Here is a 17,349-nt window from a genome sequence, read left to right as displayed (position 1 = left end):
TTTCATTTTGTGTATATAACATTTACCTAAAATTATAATTAAATGTATTATAAATGTTTCTTTAGGGTTAAATAAGGGGTCATTACGAGGGAGAAGCGGCTTGGAAGATGGATGGTTGGATAGTCATATTCAGGCTTCCGCACTACAGCCCGTTTGGTGGCAGTCATGCACTAAATCGCTAGGTTTCCAACCGCCATTAATCAACAGAAGAAGAAAAGCGACGCGCCGCTCGCCGAAGTTGCTCTAGAAACAGGAGGGAGACTTGACTTGGATGTTGTGAATGGCGCTAGTAGAAACTCTCTCCTGAGTTCCATACGTTTGAGAAGGAAGTCTTTCAAGCAAGACGTTGACTTTGAATAAAGCAGCTTTCAAGCACATTTAAACCGTAGAAGACACTGCTGAGTAGAAAGTCAGCATGACCCAACAAGGAGCCGCACTGCAAACGTATAACAACGAACTCGTGAAGTGTAAGTATGATTATAACGCTGTAACGTTTATTATCCATAATATAATATAATCCATTTAATAACGTTAAATTCGTTTTCGTTTCGTTTAACTAGCTTCAGTGAAATATGCCGGCTGTCGCTGCTAATGTCGTTATCCCAAGTGGCTTGCAGATTTGGATTAAGTATATTAGGTTAGCTAACGTTAGACAGCTGACAGAAAGCGGTGGCAGCCATACATAAACGTTTTCAGTTAAATATATTTATGTAAACCTTTACAAGAGAGTAACTTTACAGAAATGTTGTGATTTTATGTGCTTAAAACAGTTATAAATCGTTTTTGAATGATCAGTTTCCAACCTGCCTTTAACCTGAATTAAACAGGCCGTTTCTCTGTGTCTTCACTGCTTGCGGATATGTAGATGAGCTATGTTCTGATTGGATGCCCAGTGTTTGGCTCGTTTGAAAGAAAAAAAAAAACAACAGTCCGGGATGAAATTTGTTGTAACAACATGTTTTGATTGATTTATTTTTTTCTATATAAGCACAGCTTACTGCAATCTTTGCACACTGCCTTACCCTTTTAAATGATTTGAAGCAAAAAGAAAAAAGTGGTTTTCTATGATATGGGCCATTTAGCAAAACTGGCCACTCTTTTGTTAGGAGTGCAGGGGGATACAAAGTGTCAGCTAGTCATGCTGCTCAGGAGGTATGCACCTGTGACATGTATCGCAGATGTAATTAACGCCACAGTAAACATACACATCCCCCCATTCATTATCACTTTTACACGATTCAGCAAGAAGTCTGCTGAGAGAGGGTTTATTTGTATGTAAACACACTCCCTCTTATGCTTCATTACATGGACCTCACAGTAATATGTTGCACCTTTTTGTAGCTTTTTGTAATTCTGAGTTGTCCGAAGACAGGATACAATATTCTTATATTCCTGTATATACTTCAACCAATCACTGTTCCTCAACCTCATTTACAGATAAATATCGGAGTCAGAAGTGGTTTCAAGAGATATTGTAGATTAGATGAAAGCTTCTTCTGTAGCCAGCCAGCCTATTTTATTTATTTTTGCATCAAAACATGTGGTTAAAAACAAAGTCACTCATCCAGTTGTTTTGTCTCTTCAGGTATAGAGGAGCTGTGCTTTAAGAGGGATGAGCTGAATAAGCTGATCCAACAGGAGGAAGCAGAGAAAGCTCGTCTACAGCATGACATCCGTGTGCTGACAGAGAAGCTGAGTCGTGTGAACGAAAGCCTAGCCCACCGCCTCAACGCCCGTGCTGAATTCGACCGCACCATCGCTGAAACTGAGGCTGCATACATGAAGGTCAGCAATCATGCCTTATTTAGATTTAGAGCATGTTGAGTGATGTGAAATATTCCATTAGTACCACATTTATTGTATTGAACATAGATGACATTGAAATAGTCATAGAAACAAGACTCTTTAGTTGCTGTGGTCGAATTTGCTCAGGGAGGGGCACTGTGCTGCTGCTGGAAAATATCACATATAAAGTTGGCGGTATTATATGCTTTGGGCAGTTTGTGTGATATGTTTTTTTTTACTAGATAAATCATAGTTTTATGGACAAATGATTAAGGGGTCAGATCACCTAGGGGCCACTAGTCAGATGGTCTTTTTTTTTCAAGTATAAATCTTAACTACATAACTAACACACTCATTTAAGTACATCTGAGTTAGGTTTTATTAGAAGTTGTTGTTTCCCCACAAACCACAGCTAATAATAATAATAAATGATTATTATTATTATTATTATTAGTAGTAGTAGTAGTATGTTAACAAATATCATAGTGTTCAATTAATTCAAGTAAACTTACATTCAACAGTAAAATTACATGGGACTGCGAGTAAAATGTTGGCAAAGAAGTTTGATTAGTTCTTGTGGATTCGTCTGATAATTCTATTCATTTCTTAGCTCTGTTGCTGTATTTAGCGTTATGTAGTGAATTGAACTAATTCTCAGCCTAAATCACAATAATAGTTAAGTTTGTTATAGCTAAATTACAGCCATGCCTATGTCTGTGCTGTCAGGAATGGTTTGAATGGTTCTTATTGCATAAAGTGCTCTTTTTTTGCTTTTAACATCGTAAGCCTTCTGAATGGATGTACTCAGTGTCTGATGGGTAAACAAATCAAGATATATATATATATATATATATATATATATATATATATATATATTGCCACAGAAAAAAGATTTGTGGGCCGGTTTAAAGGAAAAAATGTAAATACTATGTGCAATTACTGTGCTACCACCCTAGTCCCCTAGTGTTAAATAACTGGAAGAAACACGTGGAATGCTTTGTGTAAATAAAAGATGAGGAAAAAAGCAAAGAAAAAGGACAAGTTTTAATGTATTGTGGTTATTTTTGGACCCCATGCTGAATAATTGGAATTAATTTTTGGCATGTGTTTAAATTTTTACTTTATTATTATTATTATTATTATTATTATTATTAGTAGTAGTAGTAGTAGTAGTAGTAGTAGTAGTAGTAGTAGTAGTAGTAGAATTTTGTTGTGTGTAATTTTTTTTTTTTTTTTTTTTTTTTTTTTTTTTTTTTTTTTTTTTAATACTGTTAGTTCAGTAAAACTTTAGGAACAGGGCTTATGTGATTTGTAGCTTGATCATATGTTGTAAGTAAATATTTGAACAGAGTTTTCCTCATATCATATGTCCCCTATCCATAAACTTTATTTAAGTTCAGATCAGCCACCAAGAATTGTCTAATTACAGCTTATGCTCTCGAATCAGGGTACCAACCAGTGGTCCTGACTCTCAAAACCTTGCAGAATGTCTTGTAAACAAACATTTCTTTGGATCAAAACAAACATGGCAGACAATCTGGCAACCTGGTAGTTGTGTGCGCACAGTTTTTGGATTTTACAGTGTTGATGAGGACAAAATACGTTTAAATTACACTGTTCAATTTGACCCTCGTTAGTTATCAAGATTTTCACAGGTGACCTCAACATCTGTGCCCTTATGGATCTGCCACACTACAGGATGTTGAGTCAAGCTTTGAAAACGTTCAGAATTTATGTTTCAAAATTCTGCCCGATGACTGCCAGGATAGGCTCCAGCACCCCTCGCAATCCTGAGGGGGAAGCGGCTTAGAAAATGTGTGTGTGTTTGGGTGTGTGTGTGTTTCGAAATTGGTATAGCCACAACTGAACTGTGAGCACACCACACCTCAGAATAACCTGGGAAAGTAATTATTTAATATTAGTCTGAAATCAGGAATGCTGGAAGGACCGAGCATGTAATGTGGGACAGGTATAACTGTCTAGATGGAGGTTGATAGATTCTTAAGATCCACTTCATCCCCATATATGTACAACCTGAGGAAGCAGTAAGTTTTGTTTTGTTTCTGGCTAAATATTGTGTTCTTTTGCTACTTCTTTATTTTGTTAATTAAGCACATCAGAACTTTATTAAACTTAAGGCTGTGGCATTAACATTATATTGCGTGCTTGCTAGCTTGCTAATTTAGCTAATGCTAAAGTTTATTAGTCAGCCTGTACCTCTAATGAGACTGAGCAAGACTTTCTTTCTGCAAAGCAGATATATTGAAGATATTAATTTGTATTTATTAAAGTGTTTGTATTATAATAAATTGAGTGTTATATCCAGCAAAGTTGGAATGAAAACACAGAAACAAACATGGTTTAAAATTGCTTATCTGACTAATCTGAGAATGTCTGGTTGTGGTCCTAATATTCTGATGAACATCAGGAATGACATCCTTCAGTCCACGGCCCCAGCCTGCTGCCAAACAAAACTTAACACAACAGCATGAGCACGGAGAAGTGAGTGAAATGGGTCCTACGTATCATTTCCATCTAAAAAGAACCATGTGGACAAATGGACGTTTTTGCTAGTTTTTTTTTATTACGTTCCTGGAATAGAAAGGATGAGACTGTTGAGGAACATAGTTTTGTTAAAGCTGTGTGAGTGGTTAAACACATGAGTCTTGTGATTGGTGAGCATACTGCTTACATATGCAATACCCAAGATTAACACAACCCTGTTTACATTGAGAGAATAGAGTATTGGCAAAGTTCATCAGCCATTTAATTGGCATTGGAAATATATTCGCAAGACATACATTGTACTTGTACATTGTGTGCCTACAGGAGCTAGATTAACCTACTTAGAAAGAAAACGGATTTAGGTTCCTTGGGCTTTAACCAGAAGTAACAGTCTTGAGACGCATTTCCAATAAACAGCTTATTCTTAGTTGGAACCCTTTTTTTATTAGTACATTTACTTGTGTTTGAGTGAATTCTGCAATACCACAGCACTGCATAGTTCTGACTATTGCCTACCCCAACACTCTTGATCCAACTCATGAACTGTTTATGAAGCATTGCATGGGCATTATCAGCTAGATCACTGTGTTGGGGGGAGGGAATAGTAAAAACTGTTCAAAGATCTGGGTCCCCATGAACAGGATTTAAGGTCAACTGTACTTTTTTTTCCCCCATAGTCGGCGTATTTACTTGTTTATTAAATTGTACATGCGTTCAAGTGAAATCATACTCCAGTATCCTTTGCTAATTCCCCTTTTCTCTGTCAGATTCTAGAAAGTTCTCAGACCCTGTTGAGTGTTCTGAAGAAGGAGACAGGGAACCTCGCCAAAGCCACTGAACCCAGGAGCAGCAAAGATCATTGACCTCTATTGAATTTTTTTTTTTCATTTTTTTCCCATCAAATTTCCCATTCCTGTGTTCTTGTCTTGTTTACTCTATTCTTTTTTTTGCTATTTAAATGCCTCTTCCTCACGAGCATTTATTCCTTCTGTGTCTTCCCAATCACTGTATCTAAACTGTGTAGATAGCTGTTATTGACATATTTTGATATTGAATTAAATGTCTACTGTAATAATTCATTATATTTAAACAATATCTTTTAATAAAGATTATTTCCAGTAACTTCTTGTTTCAGGGTGTAGTCTGACCTAGTCTTATGTATCTCTTAAGCTATAGTGTTCTATACAATCTCTTCAGAAGAACAAGTCTCATAACTGCCTTCAGTTTATTGAACATTTTCATTTGCATGTTTAGGACAGTTTTTTTTCCTTCTCTGAAATCAACAACATACAAATTGTACACAAGATTTCTCTTGACGCCAGCGACAGAAATAACAAGAAAAGAAAGGCTTTAACATACAGTACAAATATAGCTAGCTGTGTCCTCTGTGGAAATAAGCAGTATGGGGCTGAGCAGACAACGGATGGACATTTTTCAAGAAGCACTTTTGAACCAGAAGTGCATTAAAATGCCTTTTACTTCAAAGGCACAAGTTCCTGTCCTTTGTCTTTGAAGAGCTTCAAGCTATCTAATGTTATAGAACATCTCAAACACCATTTAGTTGCCTAATCACCAGTTTGTTCTTCATGGGATGAAATATCTAGCAAATATCATAGAGCTATGGAAAACTTGTTAACAAACCTACAGTACTGTCCAAAATTCAGAGACCACTCTTCTTTCAATTTTCAAAAACTCCAGTAAGAACACATTCATTTTTCAGATGTTTCATAAGGAAGGGGAAAGTTAAAGAAAAAAAAATGAGTGAAAAACTGGAGTTTCCCCAAATGGTTGTTGCAAAAAAGTCATTAAAAGATCTAGAGAAAATTGGACTCCCAACAACAATGCAAACCTTGGTAGAGCACCAAAACTGTTGCCATCAGGCAAACAGTATTGAGGAGAAACACAAAGCCCTTTCTTTCTTCAGATATGAAAAAAGCTATTACTGAGAAAAGGAAAAAGGAAAGCAAATCAAACAAGGAGTGACTGTTTTCAGAATGATGGACTTCAGGGCTCAGACCTCAACATCATTTGAATGTTTTTTTTTGGAATGCTTGGAGTGTGAAGCAGAAAATGCAACTAACTTCTAAGACTGATGTGGGAAAAGTATCCCTGCCAATTTCTTAAAAAAAAAAAAAACAACGCATTTCTCCAAAAAAGAATTAAGAGCGATAATGAAGGCAAACGGTGGGCACATTAAACACTGAAATAAAATCTTAGATTTAGTTGTTTACACTTCTCTGTAATTTGTCAAATATACATTTCTTCTGACATGGAACTTATATCTGGTTTGGCTGGAAATTAAATGATGGGTGGTCTCTGACTTTTGCACAGTATTGAATGTATGACGTAAACTGGAGCAAGTTAGAGGACTTGGTTTGTTGTGTTCACACTGGCTGTACCCAGGATAGTGTGGTCAAATGATGAACTATGAGACAGTGAAATATTCAACTCGGGTTGTAACTCCTCAAAGTGTCAGTTCATCCATGAGAGTGCTACAGGATGTCTTCCCTAACAATCTCAGCTGAAAATTCCAGCTTTCAAGCAAGTCTATATGAGGTGCAAAATAAAGCAAAAACAAACAAAACAGTGCAATTGAAAAGTAAAACAATTGAGGGAAAAAGCACCTTAGTGCTCCAGTTGACTTGCAGGATTTCTCACTAAATTCCCATGAAGATATGAAAAAAGAAGTAATAAAAAAGTATCTGTGTAATAAATTATGAAAAACATCCTCCCAGAGTGTAGAAACTATACATCAATACTGGCCAAAGAAGCGCATATAGAGATCAATCATCAGACATGCAGTGCCTGTCACTGCAATTAACAGACATAAAACAAACACACACATAGTTACTGGGGTCAGTTGGCATTGTGTGTGTCCTTACATACATACATACACACGTGCACACATACATTCTAATTAATGAATGTTTCCTTCATAGCAAAAAATGGACCACTCATTTCTGTGCTTACTGGAATGTGAAAGAAGTCCAGAAGAAGCAGTCACAAGCAAAGCAAAAACAAGTGGTCTATTGATAGTTTGGTCCAATTCAAAAACAAAACAGAAACTACTTAAACTGACCTGCTATTATGCCTCTATAACACCATCACTATTCTAGGTTCATGTGATATCAACTTCAAGACAGCCTTTACCTAAATACACTATGAGCCAGTTCCATACCCAGCTTAAGCCTAAACCTAGGCTTTTTCATTAAAGCATTTTTCATCACTGAAATCACCATTGGCATTAGTCTTTAGTCCAAGACTAGACTTAATGCATGCACAGGAAACTGGCTGTATATGATCAATAATTTGTAGACACCTGCTTATCCAATATTTCTTCTAAAATGAACGGTATTAATAAGGAGATTGCCTTCCAGTAACAGTAACTGCAGTAACAGCCTCTACTCTTCTGGGAAGGCTTTACACTAGATGCTGGAACATTGCTGTGAGGATCTGAACACTAACAAGAACATTAGTAAAATCAGGCTTTGATTTTTGATTAGTTATGGATCACAAATGCCACTCCAAAAGGTATTGGATGGTGCTCCATCACTGCAGTGAATGCATTTCTTCTGCTCCAATGCTGGGGGGCTTTATGACCCTCTTGCTGATGCTTAGTATTATGCATAATGACCAGTGACCTTAAGCTCACATACGGCTCCAGAGTGTTCCGTTCTGTTTGCAATGCCTTTCTATAGAGATTACTGATCTATCTATTACTGCCTATGACAGCTTAATGTAGCTATATTCACTATTTAGAAGGTATGTCTGAATATGTTTGGACATACAGCATATGTATGACTCCACTGACAAATGTGATGTGTGATGTTCAAAAAGTGTTATGAATGTATAGCAGGCCTGCTTATGCAGTGTTAAACGCCCCACTGAGAACATCAGTTTTGCCGCTCTTTGTTTTCTTGATCTGTGACATATCCTATGAGAGTTACTCGAACGCTGGTGTAGTTGTTCTCCACAAATGTGCCTCATAACTGCGGACAGGTTTTACTGTTCCAAATGAGCAAACCAGATCAGGGAGGCCATTTGATATGAGCTTCAAATTTATGTCCACCACATTGGACTCAACATAGACTGAGAAAACATGAAACATACACATGTAAAAGTGGTGCAAGTATACTGTTTGGGAGCCTTGTTGATGCACATGCACATACAAAAAGGAAAAAAAAAAATCACGAAGAACAAGAATTGTGGCACCCTTTCACTAGTTATGTCTTCTAAGTCTACCGTCTCTTGTCAGATTTTTTTTTTTTTTAAATACTGTCCTTTCCTCTGTCCATTCCTTTATTTACATTCAACGAGTCCAAGCATCCTCCTCTATGTTTGAGGAATTTGGTCACTTTCATGAGGTGAGCAGTTTTACACAGAGATGGAGACAGTATGAGAGATGGAGATATAAAGAAACCCAGCATGGCAACATTCAAGCCTGTAAACCGTGTCAGTCAGACAGTTAGTTTAAAGCACATGAAGACAGACAGTCATAAGAGCAACAGATGGGCTTTACAGGATGGGTGAGGAGACTACCTCAGCTGCTTCGGGTTTTTCCACTGACAGCAGAGATGAAATGGAAAGACTTGAGTTAAGAATTCCACCAATTCTTGGGTGGATGCTACTGGTTCCTTTCTTATGTGTGTGCATGTGTCTGTGTGTCTAGGCCAGTTAGGCTGCTGGTCGGTCCCTTGTGGCTCCGGTTTTGCTGCAAAGTTCAGAAGTAGAGAGCTGGTTCACTGCTGAAGTCCGAGAGGGAGGAGCTGTCCGCTGGTGTCAACTAGAAAAGAAAAGAGACAGCATGAGGCCATTTTGAAAAAGAGCCACTGTAGTCTTTCAAATGGGGGATGCACCAAAATGAATTTCTGGGCCAATAACAATAAACATTGACTAGAAAGGGAAGGTTAGTGAACAAATTTTAAGAACAAAGCCATGTACTAATGTAAAATTAATGCAGTTACTGTCCATTTATAACTTAAATCGGTTTATGTTGCACTGAATGGTTAAAAGTAGTGGGTTGTTTATGATGTATTTATGTAGTTGTTAATGATTTAGTTAAAGGGGTTGTTTTTGTTGTTCGGTTGTTTGAACAGTGGTTGCTTTGGTATTCTGTGATACTCTGGGTGGTTGTGAGGTTTGTGCAAAGTAGTGCTATGGTATTGCAGATTTTTTAGGTCAGCAGATGCTATAGTATCTTAGGTGCTTGCTAGGGTGTTCCTAGGCAGCTGTTAGTTTGATAGGTTGTTGTTAGGATATTGTCATAGGGTTGTCAAGGTGGTTGTTAAGGTGTTGCTAAAGTTGCTATGGTATCTTAGGTAGTTCCTACGGTACTGCAAAGTGGTTGCTATGGCATAAGACGTGTTTGTTGCTATGCGGTTACAGTTTTCAAGCTTGTTGCTTTGCAGGTCTTAGGTGGTCGTTTAATCATTGCTGTAGTAATGATAGGAGGTTGCTCTGGCATTTCAGGAGGTTGCTATAGTGTGGCAAATCAGCTACTTAGCTAGTAACGCAAACCATTTTGAGAAGTATGAATGTAACATCCAAAAGCTTCATGAATGTCTTAGTCATGAGTGTTTTAGTTGACTTAAGTATTAGTTTTCGAATAGAAACCATGCACAGGTATCCACATTTGTGACCAGTATTAATTACATTTCTTCAATTTTTTTTGGACATATATAGTCATATAAGGCTTAGATACAGAATATATTTACATTTACAGTTAATTCTATCTATCCATCCATCCATGCTGACACAATCCCTCACAGCCAATAGAAAATCCCCTTGATTGGTGAAATGGCAAACTCAATGGCACACTAAAGACAATGAGGGCTTGTTTAAAACCGTACTGAAACAGAAGACAGGAGTCTTATAAAAGTTGGCCCTCCTTGGTTGTAACTGTTGTTTGTAATTTCAATATAAAGCAGATAATAACAAGTTTCAAGCAAAGTAAATAATATACAATAAAGCAATCGCTTACAGCAAGCAGGAAGTTCTACCAGTAAATGTGCATTGCTAAGACAACTTACCATGACTTCCTCTGACATGTTGGTCTGCTGGGAACTGCCGTCTCCAAGGTGCACAGGGTCATCAAGTTTGTGTTCCTGCCAGGCAGTAAACTCTACGGAATGCTTTGGAGTGTAGTTGGATAGATCTGAAGACACAAGAATGTCAATAGAGTCAATGTAATTAAATGACAGTAATTCTGACTTATATGCAGAGTTTGTGATGTAAAGACCAACAATATGGAAAAATCACGCATAACTAGTAATTAATAGAACAAGCATTTTTTTGTAAACAGTCCCTTTAAGACTGATATATGAAAATGACCTCTGTTCTGATTGCTCGTCATTATCGTTCCTCATTCAAAAAGCAGTCTGAGCTGAAACACTTTATGACTTCCATATGAATGGGTGGTGCAGAATTTATGAAGACTTTGGCATCTGCATTGAAACAACTGACATTTAATGCTTATTTGGAACAAGTAAACAAAACCATCATCAATCAGGACAGGACTGTTCTATAGGAAGAATAAAAAGGTTTTGGTATTTCACTGTGAGGACATAATCTCCACAAATGCCACAGCCTCTGTGATGACATCACTTGAGGCTTGTTTACTATAGTGCTCTCCGTTTCATTACAGGTGACCTTTTCCACAAGCATCCCTTGATTCTTCAGAGTTGGGTGATCATCTTGTGCTACACAGAGATTACATCACTGCTTGCTTTTCATTTACAGTGCAGTGCTGTATAAATCGCAGTGTCAGACCTACATTACAAGCCTCCTGACATTTACAAACGCATTTAATTCAACCCTCTCCACAGTACCACAAGGCTAATGCTTGTAACCCCATTACTGAATGTTGTTAAAGACCACATATAAGAGAACAGATATTAACATATATCAGTCTCAAAGACACAAACAAAACAAGCCTGAATATTTTTAATAATGGATTAAGAGAAGTTGGAAAATTGCCAAGGTTAAAAAGAAATTATTAATTATTTTTGGTAGATAAACCCAAACAAACTTCATAACTGGATGGGGGAAAAAATGAAACTCAATCTCAGCCTTATTACATACTAAGGCTTATTCAGTAAACACAGGGACTTCAATGCAAACTGGCTGAGCCCTTCTTAGATTACAGAAGTGTGTAATAAAGGAGGACATCAGCCTTTTTAAAAAAAAAGCATTTAGTTTTCTTAACTTTTTTATTTTGAATGAATTTTCGAATGAAGAAATAAAATGACTCTACATTTAAAATATCAAATAAAGATGAGCTCCCTAATGAGTATTTCCACCTCAACACATTTAACCAGCAGGTGTCAGCACTCAGCAACATCACCTCAGTGTTTCATTATACTCTTGACTGCTGGGTGATGGCTTCTGTTTGGCTACATTCACATAAAGGGGTTGAGGTGGTCCAAATTTGCACAGAGTGCTGTTTTCCATGGTCATTAGCTCAAGTGAAGTCAAATGATTAAATAACAGAGTATCTGCATCACAGTTTTGAAATTAAACTGCTGTAAAACGTCAGCACAGAATGCTTTCTTAATGTAATTACTGTAGGCTTCTAGAAAATAGTTTTAAACACGTTAAAAATAAGAAATGAATAAGCTACATGCAATTTACTTTAAAAACAAAGAAAATGCTTATGACGTTATTTTAATTACTTTTTTTTCATCATTTTATTTGTTTTCTAAAAACACATTCATGATTTAGATGATGGTGTCATCATGTAGCCATCATGTTTTTGAATTCCAAATACATACATTAAAAACGGAAAGCAACAGTAGCTAGGTTTCCACCCCGCCAATGAAATAAATTCAAATAAATTACTTGAAATGTTGCAAAATAACATGCAAATGAGTTAACTCTTCATGTTGCATCTGTAAAAACCCTTCTGATAAATAATGAGCGAGTTTACAGAACATGTTTAATGTTGAGCATTGTTTTTCATTATAACTTATCCCATTTCTTTTAAACAGACAAAAAATGAGTGTATAAACATTTATGCAAGGTTTGTAAATCTTTGCCATTTCTATCAAGTCTTTTTTATTCAATAAATCAAAATACACATAAAAGTATATGGATGGAAACTCTTCATGTGACCAAGTGTAGACAAACTGATTTGTGAGGTATCTGAAGAAATTAGCTTTGATTTGATTTGACTCACAGAGGTAGGAAATATGATACTATTTTATCGTTATCGTTTTTACCATGATAAACAAAATGAGCATATTAAGCATATAGTGGATATTGTCTGTATTTATAAAAATATTCATGGCACTAGAATATTGTGTTTGTGTATCAAAATATTATGATATACGTTGTGCATCGTAAAAAATGCCTAAGTATAATGATACCCATCCATCTCGCCATCTTGCCCACCCCTAGTCTTACGACATTATGACATTTTTGGTTTGTTAATGACATTTTAATGCAAGTGACATTAAAATTGGTGCATCCTGGTCGTGGGCAGTGGTCTGTTCACACTAATTAGGTTTATGGGTCACTTACAAATACAAATTTATAACACTTTAAATGTAGGTATTTTGACAAAGAGTTGCACAGAGTACAACTTTCATTAGGTTTGATGGGATATTTGTCTTATAATTTAATGAAAATGTTCTATAAAGCTTGTTAACAACAGCTGCAAGGAAAGCAAGTCTTTGTGGGCAGAGCAAGGACAGATCAATTGTGCATTAGATGATCTAATAATTAATTTTAATTGATAAAGTTATCAAAATGACACTCAGTATTCCTAAGGGTTTAGCACTATGGTGAGGTTGTCCTGACACTGAGTCCTGAGTTCTCTCAAAAAAATGAATAAAAAATTCCTTTTAAGCCACGAGAGCAGAAAGCATATCATTAACCCACACTGAATTAATTTCCTTCCCTGCTCATCTATCATCCTTCCTGCACTCCTTCTTGCCATCTTGCTGCTTTGTCTCTCTCTCTCTTTCTTTCATTTTATACATTTCCTTGGTATCTCTTTCTCTGCTGATCTCACCAGTGCTGTTGGGGGTATGGTTGGTGGGACTGGAGGTGTAGGTGGGCCGGGGAATGCGGATCCTGTCCATGCTTATTCCTCCGTCTTCCTCTCCTCCTCTGTCTCCTGCTCTTCCTCCCTCTTCCTCCTCCTCTCCGCTGTCCCAGGCGCTGCTCTCAGACGGGTACTCAAAAGTGCTTTGCAGGCTAGACTCGTTGAAGGAGATCGTCAACTATAAAGGAGAAGATTGAAGAGAGTCAATTTGTGCAGGGTCTGCAGTCTTTTCATAAAGCAAAATTCATAAAAAATAAATAAATACATTTAAAAAACAAATCCATCCTGAAAAATCATGTAATAGCAGAAGTACAACATATGATAACAGTGGCCACATGCAGCCTAAAGTTAAGATAAGAACAATGAGAAGTTAGGTAAGCACTTTACTAGAAGAACAATTCTTTTTTTTTTTGGTGAAGGATTTGCCTAAAAAGAAACTACAGTTTTGCAAGCTGATCACAATTTATTCTTATAGACCAGTATGGTGACTGAGTGTGGTATGAAATAAACATTGTGTATATATATATATATATATATATATATATATATATATATATATATATATATATATATATATATATATATATATATAAACACTCCATTTATTACCCAGTCCATAAAGTCTATGTATGACAAAAACAGGTCATACTGAATTCAGTGTCTCAAAACCCACAGCTGATTACTCAGCATACAGCACTTTATAACATCACACTGAAGTTATAAGGAATATTTCAGCCTGCTTGTACAATACACAATACAAAACAGCCAATCAGGACAAAGCTCTTTTCATTTTTGATATGTAAAACCACACACACCTCAGGGAAATGAATAAAATACAAGATATGGTTTCAATTAAAAAAGCTTATTTTTAAAGCTTACTAGTTTTTAAGGGGGAGGACATCACCATCATTATCAGCCAATATTTAAAGAGGGATTTCTCCAGTTTTTAATCTTGGAGTCAGTCACTGACTTTCATATATCTATTTGTCATGTATTACTCTGATAGGCCTCTAACAGTAGACAATGACAGTAACACTGACTATTGAATCATAGACTTGCTCCTAATAGTAGTCACTGGTTTTCACTAGTGACAGTAACAGTATATTTCTCAGTGTTACTCTGATAGGCCTCTAACAGTAGTCATTGGTCATCACTGGTTAATCTAAATACTTCATCCCATGATATACTTGTTTCTTTTTCTCTAAATTAATTGTGATATCTGTAATATTGTAATATCTTATCCTCTATTCTTATTGCTCTTGTTATTTTACTGTTTTGCTATCCAGTGTCGACCAGAGGAGAACAGGTTCCCTTGGTTTGGTTGGTCAAGGTTTCTTCTTGGTTTTTCGTAGAGCTATTTCTCATTTGTAGATTTCTCAATTGAATATTGTATATTAATGTAAAATTCTTATGCTTTATTCATGTTGCTTTTTCGTATTGTATTTTTGCTCTCTGGTGCCAACTCAAGTCAAGACTGCCCTTTTTCCAAGTCTTTGTTCCTCTCAAGGTGGGTATCTTGAGTAACACTTCAATAAGCAATCCCTTACCAATCACAATGCTGATGTCTCTTGCCCCTCCCCACACAAAACAGTTTAGAGTCAGAAAAACTTGGCAAGCTAAAGCTAACCCAGCATAACCAAAAGCTGGCAAACTAGACCACCTGTCTATTGCCTGTTTCTTTGTTTATCTATACACATTGTCTGTCTGCTTGTCTGTCTGTCTGTCCATGTACACATCTGTTCATCTGTGACCTTTTAGTGCAGTTACTGACACATAAAACCTGGATAAGTTTGATATGAGCATCGGCGCAGGCTAGGAGTGTTAAGCTGTCAATTAAGCTGCTCATTAGCCACACCCACACAGTTCTCAGATAGGTCTGATTTTAGGTCATGTTTAGTCATATTTATATCTTAAATATTTCATTCAAGCTTTACTGAATGTTTAACACTTAAGTTTAGTATCATACAATTGGAAAATGGGCCTCATCAAATGTTTTTTCTAGTCCATGTGCTTCTTGCTGAGGAATATGGAGGTGACCCAAAACAGCCTCCAGGCCAAACTTGTCTGGGTAAAACCAGTGCAGCCATGGAGACTAAACAGGCCTCGGTCTGGCCTACCACATGTCTCAAAATATGGCACATTATGTAATTGGCCACTGTAATGACGTCTCAGGGAAGAAAGCCCTGCAGTAAATTTCAAACTAGGTTTGGATTGCATATTACAGCAATAGCCCATCGCCTGCTTCAAAATGATCCCCATCTTCCCCTAAGATTTACATACATTTTTACCACTGCTTCTTTTATTTAGGATTTCAGCCACAAAGTAATTGTTAGTCAACAATCTGCACATTTTAATGCACAATTTCTGTTTATTTGCTGAATTTAACATGTTTGGAGAAATTTGGAGAAACCTCCCTGAGCCATACATAGACCTAGTCTATATTCATGGTAGCATGTCAGCCACTAAAAACAAGGTAGAGCAACACGACAGAAAGGGATTTAACAAAATTTAAACATTAACACCTGACCACATTTCCTTATTGCTGTAATTAGTATGAGGGCTTATCCATGACATGTTGAGCACATCAGTTTCGATTAAGCCTAATACTTACACATTGGCATTACCACATCATGCAACCATAAACAGGACTTGGGATTTCCCATAAACTCAGACTCTTTGAACTATGCTTTCTTTATCTATATTTCTAATTCCAATTCTATACTCCCTAAACAGAAAGTGATATGAGTATCGTAGTTACACCTCCTTACCTTCTTATTCACAATCAAGTAATAAAGTTATGTGATCCAGCCTAACAGCTAAACAACTGGGCACAGGCCACAGTTTGGGACTAAGATATTTTACCAGTACTCTTGTTTTCTTTAACCCAACATCGACAAGGATGTAAAAGGCATACTAAAATTACTTCATTTAAAAGATGCAAGTTTTTTCCTCGTTTTCTTCAGCAACAACAACAAATTTTTTTTTTTTACTATACACCACAATGGCAAATTTACTCTTGTCCCTGCTTCCCAAATCCATCAATATCAATAAGAAGATCTCCTCTTATGCACTTTCCCAGGCTATACTTTCAATGCGATTTTTGTGTGTGTCATGATAATGAAGAGGTGAAGGGATAACATTTCTCACATCTTGTCATTATGTATAACCTCAGTTCATAAGAATTGTTTCTGTGATGGTGAAAAACCTGTTTCTGTTCTAGCAACGCAACATTGCTGTACTGTATCAACTTGTAGCACACGTACTGGGTGTGTTTTCGTTTCATTACAGTCCAGATGGTTTAAATGTTTCGTTTCATTACATGGTCCAGGCAATTATTTAGGCAGAATAAAGAACAGAACTGTACAGTCAGTCATGCCTAACCCATGAGCATGGAAAAGTCAAGAGAATCCAAAGAAACTAAAAAGGTATGGTACAATACCAACGGTGCACAAATACCAAACCTTGTGTTACATCAATGCGAAATTAAAATTGGATCTGTAAATAACACAAACAAATTAGCACACTATCTGCTTTCATGACATAAAAAGTAGAGTTACTCTATAGCTTCATCATATTGTAACTTGTTATTTAATTGGTGACTACTCAGGCAGATGAGTTTTGGCTGAGCTTTGATTAACTAGCAGTTAGGTGGTTTGCCATGTCCTTTATGTTTTTCAGCATTACAGGATTTCTTAAATGAACTGCACTTGACCTGAAGATACTGTCTGATGTTACACTCCAGCAGCTGCTGTTGACAGAACTAAGACAACTGGTGATGAAAAGAGCCATCCAACATCTTATTTATCAAGCAGGGAAGTGGAATACCTTGTCTAATGCTGAGGCCAATTATCTTGTGGTCTGGGTCTGGGTCCCCTACTTTTTCTTATTTTAATGGCTCAAAAACCAATAGTGCCAACTCATAGGGATGTTCCTTACTGTCAGGGCCTTTGGAAAGTGTTGGAAAGTGTGATAACATTGTCCTCTATGTGCTATCATACCATAAAATCGTGGGAACG

The 17,349-nt window shown here is 36.7% G+C and overlaps 2 protein-coding genes across 2 annotated transcripts in view; one reads left to right on the top strand and one right to left on the bottom strand.

Annotated features, from left to right (window-relative positions):
* Positions 1-140: 140 nt before the first annotated feature.
* ssna1 (Sjogren syndrome nuclear autoantigen 1) lies at positions 141-5,360 on the top strand. Its single transcript, XM_017714137.2, has 3 exons — positions 141-467; positions 1,586-1,785; positions 5,058-5,360. The coding sequence occupies exons 1-3, from the start codon at positions 416-418 to the stop codon at positions 5,151-5,153; spliced, it is 348 nt and encodes a 115-aa protein (XP_017569626.1). The 5' UTR covers positions 141-415; the 3' UTR covers positions 5,154-5,360.
* A 136-nt stretch (positions 5,361-5,496) lies between these two features.
* The window catches only part of tprn (taperin), a 30,438-nt gene continuing 18,585 nt past the window's right edge, over positions 5,497-17,349 (bottom strand). Inside the window, exons 2-4 of the mRNA XM_017714136.2 lie at positions 13,301-13,511; positions 10,320-10,444; positions 5,497-9,073 (exon numbers count right to left, since the gene is read on the bottom strand). Of these exons, the coding sequence (XP_017569625.1) occupies positions 9,011-9,073; positions 10,320-10,444; positions 13,301-13,511 (399 nt within the window). The 3' untranslated portion in view covers positions 5,497-9,010. The remainder of the gene's footprint in view (positions 9,074-10,319; positions 10,445-13,300; positions 13,512-17,349) is intronic.

The sequence above is a fragment of the Pygocentrus nattereri genome, chromosome 23 (genome assembly GCF_015220715.1).
Source record: "Pygocentrus nattereri isolate fPygNat1 chromosome 23, fPygNat1.pri, whole genome shotgun sequence".
NCBI classification, from domain to species: domain Eukaryota; kingdom Metazoa; phylum Chordata; class Actinopteri; order Characiformes; family Serrasalmidae; genus Pygocentrus; species Pygocentrus nattereri.
Note: the sequence above shows the minus strand (reverse complement) of the source record. Positions and strands in the feature narration are given on the sequence as shown.